This window comes from Octopus sinensis, linkage group LG3, assembly GCF_006345805.1.
Source record: "Octopus sinensis linkage group LG3, ASM634580v1, whole genome shotgun sequence".
Lineage (NCBI taxonomy): Eukaryota > Metazoa > Mollusca > Cephalopoda > Octopoda > Octopodidae > Octopus > Octopus sinensis.
Genome location: NC_042999.1, coordinates 78,271,400 through 78,298,476, shown reverse-complemented (window position 1 = coordinate 78,298,476; position 27,077 = coordinate 78,271,400). Strand labels below are relative to the sequence as shown.

At 36.7% G+C, this 27,077-nt stretch overlaps 1 protein-coding gene across 1 annotated transcript; it reads left to right on the top strand.

Moving 5' to 3' along the window:
- The first annotated feature begins 842 nt into the window (after positions 1-842).
- Positions 843-27,077, top strand: LOC115209290 (TGF-beta-activated kinase 1 and MAP3K7-binding protein 1). The gene is made up of 7 exons (XM_029777619.2): positions 843-1,000; positions 7,526-7,656; positions 15,828-15,981; positions 21,365-21,451; positions 22,466-22,592; positions 24,711-24,936; positions 25,675-27,077. The coding sequence occupies exons 1-7, from the start codon at positions 938-940 to the stop codon at positions 26,576-26,578; spliced, it is 1,692 nt and encodes a 563-aa protein (XP_029633479.1). The 5' UTR covers positions 843-937; the 3' UTR covers positions 26,579-27,077.

The following is a 27,077-nucleotide window of genomic DNA, read 5'->3' as shown; positions in this document are numbered from 1 at the left end:
CTACATTAAACTAATCTAAGAAATATACCAATAATATAATTAAAAAAACCCTATTCCTAGCAGTGAGACATGTGTTGAGGCGAGCAAAGTGCCAACAAGATGCATATTTAACGTCGCTTATTTAAACTGATAACTTAACAACCGATTTTTTTTTTACTAGACTACAACTGGATTCTTCGAAGTTTGTTTATCCCCACCCGGTCAGTTTGGGCCGAGCAGACACTTGAACAAAGGCGTTCTAGTCACGATCATCCCGTTTTTTTTTATTATGGTATATCAAAGACAACCTCACTTAGAGTGTGAAGTGGGATTCAGTTGCTATTTCTAGCAGATCGAGTGATCATGTAGATGTTCTCTCACACTGGTTTTTATGCAGCTATTTTAGTTTTTCACGTAACATGATGAATTCATATTTTTTAAAAGTTGTCAATATACGATAAAGCATCTAAAGATAGAAACGTTTCACTTATGAAAAAGAAAAAAAAACTAGGCAAGATATTAATTTTGATCAAAATTGATTTCAATTTACTTCTCCATTGATGGTTATTCAGAAGAAACCCACAATAATAAATAGTATGAGCTATGTTCGCTCAACCAGTAAGAACCAGAGGTTAAATCTCCCTAAATGTCATCCTTCTGTCGTGGAAAGGGGGGGAAACATTGACTAAGATATTCTAGGTACGCAATGCCTGAGAAACAGACGAGATAGTCATAGCTGGAACGACTTCCATTAAAGATTTGCTGAATGAAGGCTAGCCTAGGGTTAAACGTCAACGTAATAAGAATAATACTAATAATAAATAGAAAGGAACATGATGGCTGCTGTTGTGGCTGCGCAGACTCAATCGACTGACACTTGCACTACTTCCGGCGAAAATGAAACGGATGTGACTATTTTCGAGTGAAGCTTTTATAAGTTTGGGTCTTTAAAGGAGAAATGTCCAGCGGGATTATCTCCAATGGAACTACATATGATATGAATCCATGGTTAGGAATGCAGGTGAGTGGCTCTTGACTATCTTGTGCACTGTTAAATTGTTTATTTGATAATTTCGTTTGAAACAGCTGGTGGAAGTGAAAAGATATTAAAAAAAAACAAGCAAAAAAGATGTCCTCTTTCTAGAATTTTTAATATACATATTATATATGTATGTATATATATATATATATAACGTATTATACATACACACACACACACACACACTATATATATATACACATTTAGATATATAATCTTTGTATATATATATATTTATAAAAGCTGACTTACAATTATGATAATGATTGTGTTTGTTTTTTTCATATAGATTTTTGTCGTAATTTTTGTATTCGATTTTCAATTTCCATCTCTCGCTGAAAGTTCTTGTCACTAAAGTTTTTGCCGTTAAATATGTATATATTCTAAATAACAATCGATTCTGCTTATATTAAGAAGGCTTCGACTTGAGCGATTTACTAAAAATGTCATATATACTCCCTGATATTATTATTATTATATATATATATATGTATATATATATTTATCATAAGATATATATATATATATATATATATATATATATATATATACATACATACATATACATATATAAAGCAAGTGGGATAGTGTCTATCTTTTTTAAGTTGTGTTAAAAATAGAAATCTAACTTAATTTTTTACGAACTTATTTTTCGAATATGTTGATCTCCCCACCCCCGTCTTGTGCAATTAAACTTAGACATTTTTTAATAAACTTTTTCTTGAAGTATAATACACAATAACTTCATGTTTGTCAATTGTATAACTTTATGAAAATTGTTATAATATAGTATGTATATGCGCACATACAGAGAATAATACATGTTTGGTGGGGGTGGTGTCAAAATGTAACTCATCTCCAAAATTCTGCTTCATTTTATCGGAAGATATATCCGAATATGCTTCTCAGAATTAAAAGTGTAATTTGAATCCGTGGATCTTTGAAAACATTCGTTGTTCTTTTATTTATGTTCTACATTTTGCAAATTTTCAATTGTTAATTATTTACTGTTTAAAGCTCCTTAGGTTAGGTTTGGTACCAAGCGAAATCAAGTTCAATGAAGTATTTATTTTCACAGCACACACACGCTCACATACATACACTTGAACACTTAAAGGATGGATCGCGGCTTGCTGTGGACGTTTACGAGTTTTCTTCCTTAAGCATTAAATGGAAATCGTTCTTGTCAGAAATTGAATCTGTGTTTCTGACAATACCCATTAAGGTGATCTAACACTGCAACCCGTTGCATTTTGGTTTTTGTATGTAAATATATGTGCTGGTAGTTGGATAGAGAACATGGATTGATGACATCCTCAAACTATGAGGTTTGTGGTGCTTAAAGCCAATTTTGAATCCTAATTGCTGTATAAATTTACAAGCTGTACGTAAATTTACTCGTCAATTTTGAGAAACTGTTCGTTAATTGGTGGAATTGAAGTAACTTTAGTAAATAAAGTACCGATCTATCTGCTCGTGGGTTATGAGATTCCTGCTGGGTTTTCGCTATTATTCTGAACAGAACACTTGATTCTACATCGCTTCAGTTCACCTGTTTGTGTGGGTACCAGAAAAACTGGCGTACTATCCGGGGGAAGATTTCTCTCATTACTTCTCAGGATTTCCTCGCAGTTTCAGAAACATTTACATGTTTCTGTTTGTGTAGGTTTTACAAGTTTCATCTGTTAACCATCCACAAAACGGACACAAATGTCCAATAACATATTCGATATTCTGATAGAAGGGGAGAACTTCATAAGTAAATATAAACAAAAACAGTCTATCATGTTATTTTTATTACAACCTTCACTAGAACATTTACATAGTTTCTTCTAAGCACTAGATAGATATGATCATATTACACTGAGGCCTGTTTCTGCAGGTACCCCATAATTCGTTGTCGAGTGAAATAGACATGCAAAGCTTAGATTAGGACACTTGTTAGTAACATCTCTATCACAAGTGGAACCACTTTGTAAAAAGTCATCTCCGCTTCCACGATATCACTTCTCATTATCTTGCTGCTGATTTTTGATGCTCCTAAAATCATAGTGAGGCTACTGTCTGCATAACTTTCCTTCTGGAATCCAGTTAAAACAAGATATTTCCTAAACATCATTTTAACAATGAGTAGTAGATTTTTATTAGCACAGAAAAAGGATGGTGGAGTAGCAGATGCAGAGTGTCAGGCTAAATACCTTACAATATTTAGATTTGTTCTGCATTCTTCAGTTGAAATCCTGTTCATGTTGACACTGCTCTTCCTTGTTCTGAGGAAATCAACATAAATATTAGCTATATATTGGGGAATTTTTTCAATTGATTTCATAATGTGACATTATACCAATGTAAAAATATTGTTATTACTTCATTGAAATCCAAGCATTAGGTTAGAATTCGTATTAAATTCTTGACCAGTGTTTCCCGTCATGTAAGATCTGCTTAATCAAATTAACCTCATTGGATTAGAAAATTATTTTAACAATGAAACTTTCTGTTTATTGCAGCTGATTCCATAAAAACTTTTTATTTTAGTGATTGTGTCATAACTGTGGCATAGATAAACTCTTCCATATCAAAATTACATTATGTATTTTTGATGCAGTTAATTTTTCCATCTCCTTGCATATATTCTTGGTAGTGTTAGATTGTGGAATTGTTAATATTAGTCTTACTTGTAGATTCCACGAGGCAAGCCAGCCTTAATTATCTCTGTTTCAGCCACCTCAGTGTGCTCTTTTCCACTATTCACCCCACACAATCACATGACTCAATCGTGCATCATGGTCCTAGGTAGATGGAGGTCTGTTTATATTTGCTGTACTATTATAGATCAATCCCAGTTAATTAATTGCAAATCATAGGTCTATTTCAGCAGATCTGATGATACAACAAATCAGTTTCTGATACATTGCCAACTACTGTTATTTACACCTGTCTTGTTAACTAATTTACAACCAGGTAGACTGTATAAAGAAGGATTCAATGATATGACTAACAAAACCATGCTATGGTCTTGACTCATTAGTAAGCATTTTACATGATGAATCAGCCAGACTCTTCCTAGTCATATTGGGTTATTAATAAATGAATGAATTTCCAATGTCACTGTCCAGGAATTCAAGTGCTATTGTGAACTACACCCTCTCAGGACTTTATTTCCACACAGTGGCACTCCCCACAAGCCCATCATCAAAATCCTTCCATTATTTCCTCTACTTCTGGTCTCTCTCTCTTTGGCTTGATGATTCTACTGGCAATGAAGTTGTATTTTGTTTTTGGTTTCTAACATTTGCTGCAGCCCCCAATACCTGCATTGGATTCCACTTCTGCTACATAGTTGTTTGTTTGGAAGAATATCCATTGTTTTTTGTTTTTTATTCTTTATTTAAAAATTATTTTATATCTTCTTTTTGCATTAAAATTATTAACAAATGAGGTTGTAGGTGGTGTGGAAGAGGATTTTGACATATGTTGGTAATGGCTGCTTTTCTCCTGCTTTGTTGTTGATTTCATTCAGACTTGCTCTATGCTCAGAAACCCAATAGAAGTTGTCAAATGGTACTCTGAATACATCTTCCAGTCACAATATAAGTTGCATTAAGTTATTTAACTATTCAAGTAATTAAATAACCAATAGTGAATATGTTTCATGCTCTGTTGATTCATGTAAAAGTTAAATAGGTGAAAGTTGGACTACTTGCACAAAATAGTTCAACATTTTTATTTGAAATCTACTGCAGGCTTGTGCATTGCACTTATTTCCACCAGTCAGGAATAGATATCAGATTATGTCCAGAGGAGAAGTGAATAGTCCCTCTAAACTCATCATTGGTTACCCATCAACCCTACATAATTTCTTCCTACCACCCTTATCCTCTAACTCTTGTTCTTTATTATATTCACCTTTTCATTATCTCTAACTATATTCCACTTTCCTATACACTTTTGCAACCTCTATGCACCCACACTTCTCCTGTCTCCTCTTATTTCACTTGTTATGGTCTACTTTGGCACATCATCATTATTTTTATCTCTTTCCAGCTCCACCATGGTCATTCTCGTCTTCTCTTCTATTATGTGAATCACCATGTAGCTCCTCCATTGCAAGAAACCTGTTCTGTTCTGGCTCCTCTCACACATTAATCCTTCACTTGTAGCATAAAGCTGCCTCCTTTTCTGTATTCCTACTCAGTCAAAGGACTTCAGCACCACCAATATAATAAATGAAGGCAACACAAAAAGGCAGCTTATACTCTTGTGCTGTTGTTCTTCCAAAAACCTGTATGCTCCTCATATGTTGGTTGTCAAGATGTGATGATAGTTTGGTGACTGTGACCTTTCTGAACAGCTTGTGGAGATGACACAAGAGGCATATGGGGTGATAGTTTTGTAGATCAGCCTTCTTGTAAAGCCAAATATTATTCAACTCTGACAGTAAGGGTGTTTTTCACTTTCACTTATCAGTTGCAATGAAAGAGGAAGATTTTTCTTTAGTCGTTATTCTCCACTCTTCAACATTCTGCTATTATAACTTCTTTTCAAGAGGTTTTTGTTCTTCATTAGCTTTAAAACAAAATGGGTGACACTTCAAATACTTGTGACAGTGGAGGATTCAGTGTCATTGATGATTTTAAAATGATTGATGTAAAAGGTTTCACAGACCTCCTCCAACTCCTTTTGTTCATAACCGTGAGCCTGTCTTTGTTCTTGAACACCATAAACTCCAGTAACTGCCATCTCTTTCTTGCTTCTTTTTAGAATTTTCCTCTCTTCGGCAACAGCTGCTTTTCAGTCTCTAGTTCTTGATGCCTCTTTGTAGATCTCTTATCACCTTGCAGAGAATGAAATAATCAAGTTGATCTTCCATATTCCTTTTCATTTTGTTTCTCTAACATATTCCCAGTTTCCTATGAGATCCCTGTTTGACTCCTGTAGGTTTACAGTTCTCACTATCCACATGCAACTTTTCATTTTCTGGATCAGTGAATTGTAATCATCATCAATTTCTTCAAGCCAGGTTTCCTTTCTGATTGCATTCTGCAACTATGTTACTTTGACAATCTTGATAACTTGGTTCATCATTGAGAGCTGTAGTGCCATCAATCCCAAAAAAGACTAAGGTCATGCAGACATTACTCACAGGCAACAAGCTTCCTCAGCAACTGCATGTAAACAATTCACCTCTGATAAACACACAATCTTTCTGCTGTCTTGGCAGTATAATTTCAGATTTGGCACTTACTGATGAAGATATCAACAACTGCATCAACCTGCTACTTTGTTTGGAAGACTGAAATCCTAGGTATTTGCCAACTCAAGTCTTTGTTTTCATACCAAAATTGTTGCATATTGAGCTGTTGTGATCTCCACACCACTGCATGGCAGTGAATGCTGGACATTTTTCATGTTCAGTGCTTTCAAAAAATTCTTGGCATCTCTTGAGAACAATAGATTCCCCACTATATCTTTCAGCATCCAGGAATCACAAGTATTGAATGCATCTTTGACTGTTGTCTTCTGCACTGAGAAGGACATGTAGCATAGGTGCCTGAAAATCACCTTCCAAAAATTGTCCCCTGTAGAGGACTTGAAACTGGAGATTGCTCTCATGGGGCACAAAAAAGAAAACAAAGATCTGTTAAAGAAAATTGAAGTTTGCAACAGGCCATTCTCCCAGCTTTGAGAATCTCTCTTAAGACAGAAAGACATCACAGAGCAACTGTGACAAAGCAAAGGAGTCAGTCTTCAAGCAATATCGATACCACCATCTCAAGGAAAAATGACATAAGCATGAACCCTGAAACCAACCAACACAATCTAGATATTTTCCCTGCCTTATCTGCTGTAGTATTTATGGATCCAGAATGGGAATGAACAGTCTCATCAACTTATGAAAGCAGACGTCATCATCAACCTTGATGAGGAGCTGAGGGGAAAATATGTGTGTGTGTAAAAATTTAAGTCACAATATAACAGGTTCAAGTAATCCAGTAGTAGTTATAAAAAATGCTCCTTAATGTATCAGTCTACAAACATAGAATATATAGTATAAGAGAAAATAAGGTGTGTATAAGGTTCATAAATGATAAGAGAAACTGTATGAGGAAAATTTATTTAACAAGAAAATTCAAATATCACAAATTGTTTCATTACTTAAAGCATGTAAAGATAATTTATATTATTATAAATTATTTACATATCTGCATGTTTTAAAAGATTTTTTGCATTAATGCAGACATGCAAGTAATTTATTATTAAATAAAATAATATAAATTATCTTTACTTGCTTTTATGAAACAATTTGCCATGATATTTGAAATTTCTTATAGTTAAATAAATTTTCATCATACTATTTCTCTTGTCATTTATAACGATAGAGAGTATGGAGACTTCATCCTCAAAATTTAAGCATGAATTTGAGCATGGAAAAGTATATGTTAAAATAATGATGTATATATTTTGTATGTATATTAAACAATATATGTGCATATATCTACTTTCAAGGGTAACCGTTGGACTGATGATTTAGTGAAGTGTGAGCAGACCAGTTTAGGAACAGCCACCAATGCATTCTATCCAGGAGATCGTCACCCCATAGAACAACATGAATTTGAAGACAGAAGTTTCTACTTCTGGTAATATACTTTTTTTTTTTCACTGTATTGGTGTTGTGCATAGTTTAATTATACTGCCTACTTAATTACTACTTGTGATCCAGGATAAGGAGCATTTTGTACTTTCTATATAAAAGATGTTTTTATTTATTTATTAATTTTTCTTTGTTCATATCCACTCTTTGTATTGAGTATTATCTTTCCAGATAATTTTCAGTGAACCTAGTAGTCATGTTTTCTGCAGTGCTCCTTCTTCCAGATTAAGTTCAAATTTCCTAAAGTTAGCTTTCAAATTTTTTTGTCACAGTTTTTGAGGCCCTGTGGATAATTGGCAAATTCATGACTTTATTAAATTTATTGTAGCATTTGAGGATTATATAATACTTTTCTATTTTTACTCTGATATCATGAAGTACATCATGTAATCATATATATATATGTAATCATCCTTTTCCAAATGAAGTAATCACTCCTCTATACATATATATATATATCCTTTTCAAGTGGAGTTACCACTCTTCTACTGCAAGACAGTTATTTCTGTCATACTGTAACCTTCCATCACCTAGCATAAAGCCACTTCCCTCAATGCAGCATCCCTCCTCAGCTGAGTTTTGTCTTGCAAGTTACTAGTGCTAGTGCCACACAAAAAGCACCCAGTACACTTGGTGAACTGGTTCGCATTAGGGAGGGCATCCAGTCATAGAAACCGTACCAGAGTAGACATTGGAGTTTGGCACAGTCTTCTGGCTCATTGGCTGCAATCAAACTGTCCAACCCATGTCTGCTGGGAATACAGACATAAAATGATGATGAGTGCTTGTATATGTTTGATTACAGTTATGCATCTCTGAAAATCATTGAACTACAAATAATGAAGTTATTTTCCTGTCAACAAATAATGGCTAACTTTGTGTCTTTGAAGGTGTTTTGGAATGAAATCCCTTACTTGCAAAAAAAAACAAACGATAAGTAAAAGTTAGCAAGAGCGTCTGTCTTTAAAACAATGCCTCAATTATATATTCATCTAGCTCCTGCTGACATGTAAAAATAAACAAAATCCCATATTCACACTATCATTTATCTATGCTAACACATGCTGGTATGGAGAAAATGGTATTATGTCAGTGATATGGCGGCGTGCTGGCAGAAACGTTAGCACGCCGGGCGAAATGCGTAGCTGTATTTCGTCTGTTGTCACGTTGTTAGTTCAAATTCCGCCGAGGTCGACTTTGCCTTTCATCCTTTCGGGGTCGACAAATTAAGTACAAGTTACGCACTGGGGACGATGTAATCGACTTAATACCTATGTCTGTCTTTGTTTGTCCCCTCTATGTTTAGCCCCTTGTGGGTAATAAAGAAATAGGTATCATGTCAGTGATGTAGTCGATGGTGTATCATAGAAAAACGGAATGAGATTGTTTCATGTGTTTTACAAGCATATTAGAAACATAAATGAAATGACCCAGATGGGAAGTAAATTCAGAGCATGAACACAGTTTGCTAAGAATGTATAGTTGTTCCATGATTAGGGAGCACACATAAAGACACACACAAACAACATTGTATTTTAAGCAAAAAATCTCTGACTGCTCAATAATAATTTTCAAACGAAATTACTTTGAGATTAAGTTGTGAAAATATCCAATTGGTCATTTATTCAAACTTTATGTACAGGTATTGTATGATTCACCTGGGCAAAGTATGAGATCCAATTAGAACATCTCTACAAAAAAAGCTGGTATCTCGTACAATATAAAATATGCTTCTTATGCTGAGAAAAGAAATTTTTCTATCTGAAATATATTAAATATTTACTAAACAAATATCCAGCATTGCTTGCATACTTTTTTATTAATCTAAACTATACTTATTACAATTCACTTTCCTATCAACTTGTCAGAAAATCAGATTTTTTGTTGTGGTTTTTTTAATGATTTATAACAACTGTGTAGTGTTTGAGGGCATATTTCAAATAAAAGAAAATATGTTGAAACTTGAAATCACTATCAAAACTATTTTATAATAAATTTAACTCTATATTAGTATTGAGTTCTTTCAGTAAATTTTCTGTTGTTATTCCTGTTATTCCTTTAAAATAACACCCCCCAAAATTAACATGTATCACTAGTACCTAACAAACCAAGTAAAAGAATTGCAGAAATTAGAATTAATGGAAGTTCAGAAACATAGTGCTATAAAATAAACAGGTTATATCACATTAAATTTGTGGTGAGAAATAAACAGAATGAAGATAACCCAGTGAGAAACCCAGACCTAATATCAGGTCCATATCACTGCTTTTACTGAATGACAGACCTCATATGTACACACACACATATCATCATCATCATCATCGTTAAACGATGATGATGATATGTGTGTGTGTACGTATGAGGTCTGTCCAAAAAGAAGCCAAACTTTTTCACTCGTCCCAAGTCCATAAACTTTCGAGCCACCTCAATCAATGTTGGCACAATGAAAGGTAGGTCTAGTGAGACTGTTGAAATACTAGAGCAGAGACATGTAGATGTGTGCTGTATGCAAGAGGTACAGTGGAGGGGAGCCTCAGCTAGATTGCTGATGGGCAAGGAGTAGATACAAATTCTTCTTGGTGAGTGGTATAGGTCTGGTTGCGGCAGAGAAATGGGTAAGGTAATTGAGATTGTCAGCATGTGTAACAGGATTATTAAGCTAAGACTAGCCTTGTGTAATGTAACAATGACATCTGCTCCACATACTGTATTGACATATGAACAGAAGGACTGTTTCTATGAATCCCTTTGCCAGATTATCTCAATGATGAAAGACATTGATCTTATTATCATGGCTGGTGACTTCACTAGACATGATGGGCAGCACTTCAATCAAAATTTCATGGCATTTTGGAGTCTTGGTACTAGAAATGAGGAGAGAACAAGGCTGCTTGAGTTCTGTGATGCAAATGACTTTAATCTTCAACACTAACTTCAGAAAACTAGACAGCCATTTGATCACCTATCAATCTGGTAGACACACAAGCTGTATAGACTATATTCTCACCAGAAACAGTGATAGACAAAGGCTTCTGAATGCAAAGTCCTTCCCTAACAACTCAACATTAGTTAGTAGTTAGTGACTTTAGAACCAGGAAAACCTAGAGATTTAAACCAATCTGGAAAAGGAGGATATGAGAACTTAAGGAGATATAGAGATGTTCTAATTAAAGCACTTGACAAAAAGGAAGAGGAGACAGAGATATATAACAGAGCAGAGGACAAGTGAACATTCTTACTGGATAACCTACTAAGAATGACATAGTGGTGGAACAGTGAGGTAGACAGGGTCATAAAAGGAAAGAGTGGAAAAATGGAGATAGTAAAGAACCCTATTAGGTAACTAAAAGTGAAGCTATGTAACAGGTTTATCTAGCAAGAGCAGAAGTAGAAAGGAAAAGGGTTGCCAATCTCTTACAATGTGAGGGTCAGAGATGTGAAGTGTTCCAGATTGCAAGAGAGTGTATAAGAAAGATGGCAATAGTAACTTCAATTACTGAAGATATTTCCTGAGGTGTGTCTAGGACAAAACAATTTCATTGGGCCTTTCCCTTTCCATGTACCCATAGAAATGGAAGTTAATCAAATACAGTTTTACAGTGCTTGACTATATCACCATTGTACCCACATATAACACTTTCATACCTATTCTTTTTCAGTATCACTAAGTGTGTATGGATGAATAAAGGCAAGCATGCCATTATTCATCCATACACACTTCTCTTTAACAATATCTTAATTCTTTCTTATACACTCTCTTGCAATCTGGAACACTTCACATCTCTGACCCTCACATTGTAAGAGATTGGCAACCCTTTTCCTTTCTACTTCTGCTCTTGATAGGTGATCAAATGGCTGTCTAGTTTTCTGAAGTTAGTGTTGCAGATTAAAGTCATTTGCATCACAGAACTCGAGCGGCCTTGTTCTCTCCTCATTTCTAGTACCGTGTCTTCTTAGATCTCCCACTTCTACGTGTTCCATTTACTTAGAGAGATCAGCACTTCTTTATAGAGTTGTTGGCATCCATCTGCATCACATGACCAAACCAGTGCAGTCTTGCATACAGCATCCAATACCTCTTATGCCCAACTTCTCTCTCAATACACTAGCACTCTGTCAAACATGTACACTTACATTACACATCCAGTGGAGCATACTAGCCTCATTCCTCTCTAACCTTTACCTCTCCTCTGCATTCAGGGCCCATTTCTCACTATCGTGTAGAATTGCTGTCCGTATACATGCATCATACAATCTTCCTTTCATAGCCAACAGAAGTAATAGCTCTCTGAATTTCCTCCATCCTATTCTCATTCTAGCTATCACACCCTCTGTAATCCTCCCCTACATAAAAGAAATTATCTACTACCTCTAATAAGCCACCAAGGCATTTGAGAGAATCAATTTCCCATGTCTGTACAGCTTTTATGGATCCTGTGCATCTCCCACATATGAACACTTTCTTCTCTAATAACCTTCCTATTAATCCACTACATCTCTTATGTGTCAAGGCAGAAACGTTAGCACGCTGGGCAAAACGCTTAGCAGTATTTCGTCTGTCTTTACACTCTGAGTTCAAATTCCGCCAAGGTTGACTTTGCCTTTCATCCTTTCAGGGTTGATAAATCAAGTACTAGTTGCATACTGGGGTCGATCTAATCAACTGCTCCCTGAAAATTCCGGGCCTTGTGCCTAGAGTAGTAAAGAATAGCTTATACTGGGTACACTATATGGAGTTCCTGTCTACACCTTTCCTACAAATTGAACAGAGCCACCTACATGAAGTCCTTGCTAAGTTAACTTTAAGGACCTTAGATTCCAGGTTATATATATACACACACACACACACACATCTTTCTCTTTCTCCCTTTCTCCAAAAAACAAAATTTCCTCCTCTTCTAAACAAAACAAAATGAACATCTGCTCTTCTAAACAAAACAAAATGAAACGTTTTTATTATTTTGGTTCATTTTTCTTGAAGAATTTGGTTAAACGAACAAAAAGTGCTAATAAAGAATTATCCAAAATTCTGACTGCCTTGTTTTTCTCAGTGTGTGTGTATAGGGAGAGGGGGGGGGCAATTATCTGCTCAACTTGATCCCTCTTACAGCCATTCTTTATCCTGCAGAATTGATCCCCTATAAAGACCTCAGAGTCTAAGTTTGAATTATTTGAGCTCTATTAAGTATCTTCTATACTGAGAATCTCTGGATCTCATCTCTTGACTACATATATATTGTGTGTGTGTGTGTGTCCGTTGGAGTGATGAGGACTTTTAGTTATCCTTGACAATAGTAGCTAAGAGGTCGTTCTACATTCCTTAAAAGTTTGGAACTCCAAAATCCTCCAGTGCCCCCTCTCCTCTCAAAGGTTCTTTGTCTTGCAAGTTACTTGGTGACCTTGCCAGTGCTGATGCCACATCCAGTCCACACAGTAAAGTGGTTAGCATTTGGGAGAGCATCCAGCTGTAAAAACCATGCCAAAATTGGCCTCATTTGTGTTGGTACCACATAAAAAGCACTCAGTCCACTGTGTGGAGTGGTTGATGTTAGGAAGGGCATCCAGCCATAAAAACTGCCAAAACATACACAAGTCTGGTGCATCCAACCCATGCCAGCAGGGAAGGTGGACATTAAATGATGATGATGACGATATCTTTCTACCTACCTACCCACTCACACATGCTAGCACGGAGGGCAGACGTTAAATGATGATGATGATATTATTATCGTCCTCGTTTAATGTTTGTTTTCATGCTGGCATGAGTTGGACAGTCTAGCAGAGTGACAAGCCACATGAATGCACTGAACTTCAGTGTTACCTTTGACATGGCCTTCCTAACACCAACTACAATGAGTATTAGGTGACATGACAGAATGTGTGATAAACTTAACCAGAATACTTTCAGGGCATCAGTTTTGAGACTATAGTAGAAGACACTTGCCCAAGGTGCCACGCAGTGGGACTGAACCTGGAACCATGTGGTTCATAAGCAAGTTACTTACCACACAGCCACTCATTGAACTTGTAAAGCAAAATATGCCGAATATGCTCCTTTGTCACTTCCATTATATCTTTGAAATAATAACTGTTAAAATCGAACTGCACTCTTCACAACTTGCACTAAGAATAAGTACAAGGTAAAATTACTAACTGCTTTTATAGAAAGTTGATGCAGGTAGTTTATCCCATACCCCCTCCAACTTTTAGTTCGTGCAATTGAAAAAACTGCATTATTTATGGGTTGACCCAATATATTCATATATCGTTTCTAATCTAGGCGCAAGGCCCGAAACCCTGGGGGAGGGGGCCAGTCGATTAGATTGACCCCAGTACACAACTGGTACTTAATTTATTGACCCCGAAAGGATGAAAGGCAAAGTCAACCTTGGCGGAATTTGAACTCAGAATGTAAAGACAGACGAAATACAATAGATACATGTATGTACGTTCATCTATGTGTATACATGTGTGTGACCACTGGTCAATGGCATTACAGAGACAATGACTTAACCACTTCTGCTCTGTCTGGTCTGTTTCCTGAAGCAAGCGCCTAGCTCCAAGTACACTTTCCACCTCTCCACTACAAAGGAAAGACAATATCCCTGGAGCTGAAGGAGTTGCCAGATATTGGTTAAGTAAAACCATGCATATCTCCTTAGGATTTTCTGTGGGGATTTACTCCCTTAGCTTATAATTAAATTATCAAGAAATTATTCCTGAAGGCAGCAAGGGTTTATTTTCCAACCTATACATACTATACCTTTAGAATACCAACATCATTGCTAATTAAGTCACCTAAGTAATAAAATCTATCAACTATTTCCAATGCAGTTTGATAGTTTAAAATTAAGCTAAGGGGATAATATTTTGATCATGTCTTCGCTCTTACTTAGTAATACTTTAGTCTTTGGTACATTTACTTTGAAATCTATTACTATTCAGTTATAACAACTAAATAAGCTCGTGGGAATTTCTATAGAGAGCCAATCTTCCTTTTTATAGCTTGAAAAACTATAATGAACGGGAAGGGTTGTAAAATTGAGCTCTGACCACCATCTACCTGAGCATTGACTATGCCACTTACCTCATTGCTAACTCCTTGCTCACTGTTCCTCTCTACATGGCTTGCTCAGTCCTCAAAAGCCATTTGTTTCACCCCTAAGCATTAATAATACTTCTTCCTTATACGAAGCTGAACCTCATTTCATCTAGGTTAATTCAGCATGGCATTAGTCCATGCAAACTTGAAGCTTCTGCCACAGACAGATCAGCATGGAGGTTTCTCATCTTACAGGCAAAAAGGACCAGCAACAGCATCTCACTGCTGCAAGAAACAGATGTCACAGGGCAATATCCATCTCAATCCAGACAAAAGACAATCACTGTGACACCTGTGGACATCTGTGTGCTTCTAGCTTTGGACTGCAGACTCACATGTGCTCTCATCGCTAAGAACACAGACTTTGTTGTCAAACACCAATGGACTACCAACAACAATCAGTGGAACAATAACTCTTTGTGTAACTGGGTCTAACAGTACTGCTGTAGTTTACCCTCTTTAATGCATCCTCTTTGCTCTTGTTGCAGTTGATGCTACTTCTCTCTTTCATTGCATATGATTACTTCATTTACTATCTGATTTATTCTGCTGTCATCTCTACTCTGCCTGACAAGCATCTCAACAGTAATTCATATGCATTTTTTAGCTTTTCTTGAAGTCAGAACTGGAAATTTTTTAAATATTATTTGTTGTAATTAATTGTTTAAATGCTTTTCTTACTTTGCTATGATTCTAATAATTCATACAGGAATGACTTCATAGAGAATATCATGGAGACCCTATTTTTCTTCAAGTGATTGAGTCATTTGTTAGGCTTTTCAGGCCCCATCTCCTGGCCTAAACTATGGCAGGAGTTGAACTTTGCACTACTAGCCAGAAAAACTGTTGATATTTACAGTCTGCCACTAATAACTATTTAGAGTGAGGGGGATTGAAGCATTGAGAATTTACATCTGCCACAAACACATCACCATCGCCAAGACTTTTAACAGACTTAAAAATGTATTTTTATAAATACAGAAATGAAATTAATAGTTTAGAAACTGAAAAGGTTGAAATATTTTTGTATATATGATTATTTTTAATTATTTCAGCTCAGACGATGGCTGTTCATTATATGGAGTTTTTGATGGTCATGATGGAAGTAAGTTGTCAAATTTTGTGGCTCAACGAATTCCTGCTGATTTGCTTCTGGGACAGTTGTCAGGCCCTAAAACAGATGAAGAAATTAAATCTATATTACAACAGGTGAGTATATTATTTCAAATCTACTGTAAATGATTGTGTGTGTGTGTGTGTCTGTTGGTACAACACCAACTTTCTGGACACTGATGGTCTGGAACCTCTTATAATCAGCACTGATTTACAAGTAAGAACACCTAATTCTGGAAGCTGCCAGACTAGTTTATTGCCATCTTGTACAGATTAGTACTTTTTCACAATATAGTATTAATAAACTAGTATCATTTATACTAATGTACAGGTACCTGTATTTAATTTAAGTAAATTTAATATCTATTTAATTTGGAGTGTAACTATGCCTGTTATGGAAGAATCAGTAACCTGGAATGACTTTGGAACCAAAGGTTTCAGATTGGTATGTGTGTGTAGAGAGAGGGAGTGAGAGGTTTGGTGAAGCAAACAGAAAAATAGAATTCAAAGCATGACACTGACACCAGCCATGACTACAATCTCACTTGGCTTTGACCAGTCTACACAGCACAGTATATTGCCGAAGGTCTTGGTCACCTGTCACTGCCTCCATGAGTGAGGCCCAACGCTCAAATTGTGCTTTTTTATGTGTCACCAGCACAGTTGCCAGTTAGACAGCACTGGCATTAGCCAGGTCTTCACAAGCACAACATGTCACCCAACATTTGAAGGGTGCTTTTATGGGCCACTTACACGACACTGGCATCAGCCACAACTATGATCTCACTTGGCTTGACGGGTCATCTCCGGCAAAGCATATCACCAAAGGTCTTGGTTGCTTGTCATTGCCTCTGTGAGGTCTAACATTCAGAGATTGCGCTTCACCACCTCTCCCTGTGTCTTCCTGTGTCTATCTCTTCCACAGGTTCCCTCCACCATTAGAATGCGACACTTCTTCACACAGCTGTCCTCGTCCATACACATCACATGACCATATCAGCGCAGTCATCTCTTGCACACCACATCTAATGCCTCTTATGCCCCACTTTTCTCTCCAGGTGTTTACACTCTGTTGTGCATGCACACTGACATTGCACATCCACCGAAGCATACTAGCTTTGTTTCTTACAAGCCTACTCATGTCCTCGGCAGTCATAGCCCATGTTTTGCAGCCATATAGCATGGCTGTTTGCACACAGGTATCATACAGTCTACCTTTCACTCTGCACGAGAAACCCTTTGTTGCCAGAAGAGGTAGGAGCTCTCGGAACTTTGCCCAGGCTATTCGTATTCTAGCAGCTATACTCTCAGAGCATCCACCCCCACTATTATCTTGGTCACCTAGGTAACAAAAGCTACCAACTACTTTTAGTTTTCCCCACTGGCACATGATGGAGTTTATTTTCTTAATGTTTTTAGTGTTAATTGTACCATTGCACCTTCCACACACAAAGACTATTTTCCTTGTTAACCTTCCTCTAATATTGCTGCAGTTTCTACCTATACCTTTTCTACAAATCAAGCAGGGTCATCTACCTGAATTGTGATTTATCTGCTTTCCTACTTACTAAGACTTTGGTTTTGTTAGGTTAACTCTAAGGCCCTTTGATTCTAGACCTTGCTTCCACACCTGAAACTTCTTCTCTAGTTCTGCTAGTGATTCTAGATGGATTCCTGTAAGCTATCCCTGTTACCAACCCTAACCGGTTTCCAAGTAAGGTAATATTCCCCATGACTAGATGTATTTCATGGAAGATGGGGAACGAAGGAGACTGCTTACACATCAGTGGCATTCATTTACAACTACCATATGCAGTCAAGGCAAGGAGACAGTAACATGCATACACACACACATACACACAATGGGCTTCTTTCAGTTTTCATCTACTAAATCCACTCACAAGGCTTTGGTTAGCCTGAGGCTATAATAGCACACACAATGGGACTGAACCTGAAACCATGTGGCTGGGAAGCAAGCTCCTTACCATACACTCATGCCTGTTTATATATTTATGTATTTGTTCATTTGTATACTAATAAATGGCTCTAGAATGCATTGCTTTATATTGGTGGTCAAGGCATGTGACACTGAGATGGTGCAGTATAATTTAATGTATTCTGGAGCAAAATAGATGAACATCAATGGAATTTGTATCTTGTGGTACCAGTGCCTGTGGCACACAAGAAATCCATCAGTGCCGTAGTCAGTGCGGTGGGCACATGACAAACACCATCCGATCGTGGCCGTTCGCCAGCCTCATCTAGCACCTGTGTCGGTGGCACATAAAAACACCATCCGAAGACCCAGCAAGACTAGTCAGGCCATAACCCATGGCCCCTACCTGGGACGTAGTCAGTCCACCTGTGCATACCTTCCTTCTTGTGACACTTGTGAAGACCTGTTGAGGCAAGTGAAAATCAAAACAAATCAAAATAGATGAACATCAATGGAATTTGTATCTTTGTGGTACCAGTGCCGGTGGCACGTGGCACATAAGAAAACCATCCGAACGTGGCCGTAGCCAGTACCACATCGACTGGCCTCCGTGCTGTGGGCACGTAACAAGCACCATCCGATCGTGGCCGTTTGCCAGCCTCATCTGGCACCTGTGTCGGTGGCACATAAAAACACCATCCGAGCGTGGCCGTCTGCCAGCCTCGTCTGGCACCTGTGTCGGTGGCACATAAAAACACCATCCGAGCGTGGCCGTAGCCAGTACCGCATCGACTGGCCTCCGTTCTGTGGGCACGTAACAAACACCATCCGATCGTGGCCGTCTGCCAGCCTCGTCTGGCACCTGTGTCGGTGGCACATAAAAAACACCATCCGAGCGTGGCCGTTTGCCAGCCTCGTCTGGCACCTGTGTCGGTGGCACATAAAATTACCCACTACACTCTCGGAGTGGTTGGCGTTAGGAAGGGCATCCAGCTGTAGAAACACTGCCAGATCTGACTGGACTGGTGCAGCTTTCGGGCTCCCCAGACCCCAGTTGAACCGTCCAACCCATGCTAGCATGGAAAGCGGACGTTAAATGATGATGATGATAATGGAGCAGCGTTTTATTTGGTGGTTGACAGGGCTGTGAGGATTGAAAAAAGGATGGACAATTATTTAATATTTAGATGGTTTTTAAACTGGTCCAGTACCATACAAAGGAAGAAAAATTATATAAATGCAAACTGTATTTTGTCTTCTCATTAATAAAGGTGGGGGGCAAATTCCAGTAATACTAGGGGTCAGAGCTAGTATTTGTCAGTATGAAAGCTACTGCTCTATAATAAGAACAACTTTTATTATAATTAATAATAGAAGGAGTGTAAAATGGTTTCATTAGCTTTCAGTTCAATATCTGAGAGAGGAGTGGATTTTACCAATCCGATTTATTCATTATACACTATATGAAGTCTTTTGCTCCTGATTCAGTGTACCGGTATCTCTGTAATTAAATGAGATATGTGGAATTTAATATCTCTGTTAGTAGTTTCTCAGTCTTGTCAAATTCACATTATCATAATTGTCAATGCATTAACACTACTTTTTGTGGGTATTTCCTCTAACACTAATTTATCAAGGTCATCTCTGCCTTTCAAGTAACAGTAATATTCATTTCTTTGTTCTTGTGTATAAATAAAAGAAAAAAAACTTCATATACTGTTATGTTAAGTTACCTCCCATGTGTTAATTGTTGATCAAAGCTTTTCACACCTTAGTGTGTCTTCTGTGTTCCTTCTTTTTCCTACAAGCTCTCACCACATCTGAATAAGTAATCAAGAAATTCTATTAGTGTTGTAAAAGTGAATAAAAAATACCCTCTTCAGTGGTGCTATAGTACTGCTGCTACTGATTACTCAAAAGACTACATCTTCTTCTAGGATTCCAAACTGCCCATTTTGAAATGTTCATATCTTAATTCAAAATATCCCATCATAGTTTCTTGTAAAAATCTCTTGTTATATTATGCTCCAAACACATATCATTTTACTAAATTATTTTACTAAATACTTAATTTTTTTATTATTATTTTCAAGCTTTACTGAAAAGTTTAGGCAGTGCATATCATTAGAAGTATGGTCATGAAAGGGTTAAACGTCTTTTTATATAGGTTGGGACATAGCTGTTGAGCAAAACCTCATATGTAATTCTCACTGAATGTATTTGAACTCAGGAAAATGAAACAGTGAACTTATCATAGGTCTAATTCCCTACTCATGTGTGAACTTAGATAAATCAGAAATCCTCCAAAAGACTATGTGTAGGTGCACACATCAAATTATAATGGTTAATACTTTAATAACGAATGATTACATGTTAGTGAGTTCAGATTTTGTTGCAGCCATGATGTCATTGGTTTTGTGGGATGACTAGCTCTGTTCAGTTGTTTGAAGATATGACATAGAAGCAACTGGCTGAACAATTAAAATGCTAGCATTCAAGATAATGATTGTGATAGGTCAATTTGGGCACTACTTTGTTTCTATCAGAATCCTGTCTAGAGTTACTTTGTTTTATAGTTAGATTTGCTATTATACAAATGTAAGATTACAAGCAGGTGATCTTGGTTTTAATCTTTTATTATTTGTAATACTAACTGACATGTTCGTTTAAAGAAAAAAAAAACTGATGAAGCGAAGGAAAATGTGATTTAGTTAGTTAGTTAGTTAGTTAGTTAAATTGGCTCAAAAGCAAATAGCAAGGCCATGTAGGGGGACATGGAGTTAAGTACAGGGTGGTGTTCATGTAAAGAGTTCAGGCCACTTGAGGTCAAGGGAGGCTTTGAACAAAGCGGTCGTTGGCATCTTCACCATCTCGTCTGGCAGCTTGTTCCACAGATCCGCAACCCAGACGGAGAAAGCTCCTCTCCTTCGATTGAGATGAAATCGTCGCAGGTAGAGCTTTTCGAAATGACTATGGAGGATCTCTTCTGCCAATATAGTTGAGAAGGCTGAGTATGTCCAGTTTGAAACAAATATCACTTTCTTTTACGGTGACCAGATTTTGGTAGTTTGAATGTTAAAAGCAATATGGAGTTCTTTGAGGAGAAAATTAAGTGCTATAAAATAGGTCAGTTGAGTGACAGAAAACAATATTTTCTAACTGTTTATCCCTTCTTTTCTGATACTGTGGTGGTTGTTGTGGTGATGCTACTATTTGCTTGTAAAATACCATTTTAATTTGTGCTCATTACATGACACATGGGATCAAACTGTTCAAATGTGAGTTTTTTTTCTTTTTTTTTTACAAACTAAAGAAATTGGAGGAGGATAATAGATACAAAATATTGCTTTGTGTTCAAATTAGTCATATACTGTGAAGAGATTTTCTGTACATACATTTTTGAGATGCTCTCATACTAACATAACAATTTATGTACCTAACAATGACACACATTGTTCTGTAACCCTAGGAGCACAGTGTCATAGTTGTGCTAAAAAAAAAACCCAGTTGCTATTTGAACGTATATATTATTTTCTTTTGAAGGCCTTTGTTGCTGTTGAAAGAGGATATTTTGAAACTGTCAACGACCCTCTTTCCGAAAAAGCTGCTTTACAGTTACAAATAAGGGAGGTGAGTTGGTATTTTTAAAGACCTATCTACATGCTCTTGCAACTACAAAGTTTACCACATAGGATCTTTTGTATCAGTAACAAAGACAGTTCATGTGTCACTCTTATCATATTTATGCCTTTTTACCATACAAGCCTGATTTGGGTAGGCACTTATTAGCATTTAAACTGGCCATATCCAGCCCAAATATTCTTCATGTTTTATGTTCAAACCAGCCAGGCATGGTCTCTTACATAGATTTTACAATGTTATTTTTATAATAAATAATCACTTCATTGAAATCTTAAAGCTACAAGATAATGATTAATTTTTTTTTTAATGTGAATAAATAAGCATTACATTTAACAGTAATCTGAATGCGAAAGGTGGCTGGATGCTCTTTCCAATACAAACTCCTTTTGTCACCCTGTGCAACATGCAGAAATACAGTGTACCTTCCCTGAAAACTGGGATATACATTGGGACTTGTCCAAATAAATGTTTTCACATCATTCACTTGTTTCAGACATTAGACTGTGACCATGCTAGGGCACTGCTTAGAAGAGTTTTTAGTCAAATGCATCAACTCCAGTGCTTATTTTTAACAGCCTGGTACTTATTTTATCAGTCTCTTTTGCTGAACTGCTAAGTTACGGGGACGTAAACACACCAGCACCAGTTGTCAAGCAGTGGTGAAGGGACATAGACACAAAGACAGATATATACATACATATAGACGGGCTTTCTTTCTACCAAATCCACTCACACAGCTTTGGTCGGCCTGAGGCTATAGTAGAAGACACTTGCCCAAGGTGCCATGCAGTCGAACTGAACCTGGAACCACATGTAATATATTTTATCATACTCCTCAACTTTAATGTGTGGACATTTGAAGCCTGCTAATTTTACTCGTGTGTAAAAATATTTGTAATAAAAACAAAATTTCAGTTCCAATTTATTCCTCTTTCACTTCGCTATGGAAATATTTTTATTTGGTTATTTATTAAGTAAACTTTGAATTTCTTTCAAACACAGAACATGCATTATAAACCATCTCAAGACATTCAAAAGAAACTCCAAGAAGTTGAAGCCAAAATTTCTGGTGGTACTACTGCTACTGTTGCACTTATTCACCATAACAAGCTATTTGTTATTAATGTTGGTAAGTTGTTCTATAAATCTTTTTGTTCTGTTTTTGTCTTTTGTTATTTTACTGGTTTCTCATCAGATGGCAGTCATGCTGTGTGCCATTTTCGAAGGTTTAATCAATGATAGCAACTCCTTGACTTATTACAGTCTGGTACTTATATTATTGATCTATTTATTGACTGGCTATTTCTATTTGAAATAAAGAGAAGCAAATGAAAACACATATACAGTGGATTTCTGAGCAGTTTCCATGACATTGGTTGATCTAAGACACTTGTTGAAAATACCTTGCAGTGGAATTGAACCCAGAACTATGTGACTTCCAAGCAGACATTTTTCTGGTTACATTTTTCTTTTTTTTTTTTTTAAATATCTATATGTGGAATTGAAGAGACAATTGTGTCTGGTTAGTGAGGAATAAAATACTAAATTTTTTTATAAAATTCCATTGGCAATAGATAAAATCATCCAAACTGTACAAATTGCTGTATTTCAAGTGAAGCACAGATTCGTTTGTTGGAAACCTATAAACAATGACACTATTCTTCACTGTATGCATAGAAAATAAAAACATTAACTGTACGTTTAACCATTTCTTTTACTTCAAAAGAGTGTTATTATAGTAGATTTCTCTTATAAAGATAAAATTTGACTACATTTTATAATCATCATCATTTCATGACTGTCTCCCATTCTGATATGAGTTGGATGATTTGTTAGGATCCAATGAGTGAGAGGACTGTCAGGCAACGGTGTCTGCTTTAGAATAGTTTCAACAACTGAATGCTCTCCCTGACACCAACAACTTTTAGAGAGTGTACTGGGTGCCTTTTCGTGGTAGCAGCACCAGTGAGGTCACCAAGTAACTTGCATGAAAGAAAGAAATGAAAAATCCTCTCAACTGAGTGGAGTTGTATTAGAAGGGAAGATGGCTTTTTACTGGGTGTGCTGGTTCCACTTAAAAAGCACTGGTGATGGTGCCACATACAAAAGCACCCAGTACACTGTAGTGTGGTTGGTATTAGGAAGAGCTGTAGAAACCATGCCAAAACAAACTATGGGACCTAGTGCAGCCTGTTAAGCCATCCAACCCATGCCAGCATGGAAAACAGATGTTAATGATAAAGCTGATGTTGAGATGCTAAAGTATAGTAGAAGTACAGGTACTGGTGTCTTGCCATACAAAACATGCACAGTTACCTCACATTATATAAGGGTGGGAGTAGATGGAAAGATGATGATGTTTATGATGAGGTGTTTAGCATATTCTCAAAGTACAAGAAAGTGAATATAAAAGATTATACAGATTGAGAATCAGGAGGGGTGGGTGGATAAAGTCATAGGAGTGAGAGGAGAGTGACAGGTGGTTAGAGATGGAAGTTGGGGTTAGTGTAATGAATTTTGTACGAGAGTAAAAGTACAATTGACAATAGATATCAGTTTGAAAGAGAAGATGAAAGATAGCTTAAGGAAGGGGTGATAAGTGGCTGATCAGAAAGAGTGGAAAACAGTGATATAAAGTTGTAGAGAGATATGCACAGGGATAAGGATGGAGGTCAAAGGTACATAGTGGTGCATGTAGTGAGTGGGGAACATCAACTGCAGTTATGGATGCAAGAGGTATTGAGTGTGTTAGCTGATATGAGAGAGTGAGATATCTGGATATACAGAAAGGAGTGCTCGGATGAAAATAAAATGGGAAGGGATCATATTGAGAATAAGGAATGGATGCTAAAGGAAGTACTTCAGGAGAGAGAGGGAGGTGACTAGTAGTACAAAGGAAAGAAATATGTGAAGATTTTGCTGTTGTGATTACTGCAGCTGAAAAGTGTCATTGTTAGAAGTGTGATGGAGGGATGGGTGTTAGGAAGATGAGCCATGGGGAAATTTGACAGACAGGGCCTGATGAGTGTTTAGACATATACTTAATGCTTTTAGGATCTCACTTTTGTCATGATAGACGGGTCTCATCAAGCTCAGCAATAAGACCAGTCTGTTGTAGTGTGGGTTATATGGCCAAGTCAGCTTTAGAACACTAAAATTTAGGATATTTGTGTCATTTAAAAAAAATATTATAAATTGAAATATGTAATCTATTTCTTATGAGGTTTTCTTTCATTTTTTTTTATAGGAAATACCCGCGCCTTATTTTGTAAGTCAGAAAATGGAACACTTCACGTCAACCAGTTATCTGTTGACCACACTGTCTCCAATGATGAAGAGCTTAGACGTCTTCTGCATTTGGGTTTAGATGTTGAAAAATTGAAAATTGTTCGCAAATTAGGGAAGTCTGAAAACACTCGTTGTATTGGTGATTATAGCGTAAAAGCTGGCTACAAAGATATTGAGAATCTCAGGTAGGGAGATATATTTTGATTCTATTTCATTATAATTATTAAATCAATAAGCTGATTTAGATTACATGAAAAACTGACTACTAACCTTTTTTTATTGTTTATTTTCGATCAGCAGGCATATGATAAAAGAAGTCCCATTCATGACCAGCGTAGCTTTTTAGTAGTTTCTGGGTCTACATTTTCCACTGTTCTCTTTCTTTTTTCTTTAACAGAAGTGACTGCTATTTCTAGCAGGTATACAAAGTGTGCCTAGGCTATATCTTCACATTGGCAGCAGGTGTTTTCTGGGTTGGAGTTCAATATATCTCTTTGTTTAAGAGGTGGCTACTATTTTTAGCCAGTCAATAGTACATAGGCTCCCTACTCACATTGGTGTCTGATGTCTTTTGAATTGGAGTTCCTTGATATCAGTTTTTGAAGCCATACTGTTTACTAACCAGTGGCAATCATTCCTCCATCTTTTATTCTCTACAAAAATGAAATGGCCAAGAAGATATGATATTGGATTACTAGTTCATAGGCTGCGAATTCACATTAGCCCCTAGTATCACTGCTTGATTCCTGCTAAAAATGTTTTGAATTAACTGTTAAGTTTTTAATGTAAATGATATTAGCACATTGGTGTGTTATAAGGTCTAATGTTAGGTTTTAAACTTGTTTTTAATTTAATTGCTTTTTTTTTTTGTTCTGACACCACTTAAAACCTTGTTTCTATGTTATATTTTTCTTTCTTTCCAGATCTGCAACATCTGAACCTGTAATTGCAGAACCTTACCTGTGTGATAGTTTTACAATTGATAGCTCACCTGCTTTCCTATTAATTATGTCACATGGCCTATACAAAGCCGTAGAGGACATCCCTACAATTACTGAGCCACCCAACTGCTATATTGCTTCACTAGTAGCACAAGAATTTTCACATCAAACCTCATTGAAGTGTGTTGCTCAAGCAGTAGTAAATCGAGTTGTAAGTTATCACCAAGATGCTCACAACAAACCAGAGTGGCACCTCCATGTACATTCGCGGGAAGATATTTCACTCCTTGTTCGCAGCTTCAGCTATCCCCTTGGAGGCAGCAATAGCAGCCCAACAGGACCTCGTATATCAATTCAACATCACTTCTATCCACATCATGCAACCAGTCCTGTCATTCAACGTGTGTACTCTCAGATATCAAGTGGTAGCTCTATTTCAGACTCTACATCACCACTCCCTGTTCAGTTGGTCGGTCCAAGCCCGACTCAGCTATCACACATTATGCCCTTTGGGGTGAATAACTTAATAAGCAGTGTTGGCCCCACTAGTAGCACCTCTTCCATTATTGCGATCCATCACGTGCCTCATATGTCTCCCATTAATACAAACGAAAGTGATAGTAGTCGGTCGTCGACACAAACCACCATGAATAGCCCTTCCTCAACACAACAAACAATAAATTCTCAGACAAGTACTGCAACTGGTACTAATACAAATTCAACGCAGAGCAGTGGTGACTCAATCCACATCCATACTCATTCCACTCCAAGACTGCATTTGGACAATGATGGCAAGGTAGAATCTTATGTGGACTTTACAGAGTTCAACCAAAAACTTTTAACAATGTCTGACAAAGATAAACAGGAGCTTTACTTGTCTTCTTAACTATGATTGAAATCTTACTGTGATCTTAAAGTTAAAAGAATCAGAACTAACCCGTTCTCTTTTTTTTCACTTCTAATTCTATTTTTTCTCTAGTTTTGCACATAAGCTCAGTATTTAATAGCAAATGGAATTATGTAATTGTGAATACACATCAATTGCTGGTCGATTAACTTGCTATTGGTATTTTACTACATTTCTCCTAACTTTCAGTGCACTTCTCCAGTGGGCAGGGTGTAGAAATAAAAACTAGTGTCTTTAATTACAGAAATCAAGCTAAGCCAGAAAGGTAAAATAAAATTATTCTTTCTCTTTCCTTCTTTAAACTTGCTTTGTTTTCAAACCTCCACTTTGTACAGTCCAAATTGCTGAATCAGGGTTATTTTTGTTGATGTAATTATTAGTCAATAAGAAATGAACTGGAGTAACAGAAAATTAATTGAAAACAAAAAAGATTTAAAAAAAAACAAAAGAAATATGTTGCATCCATCAACGAAAAAAA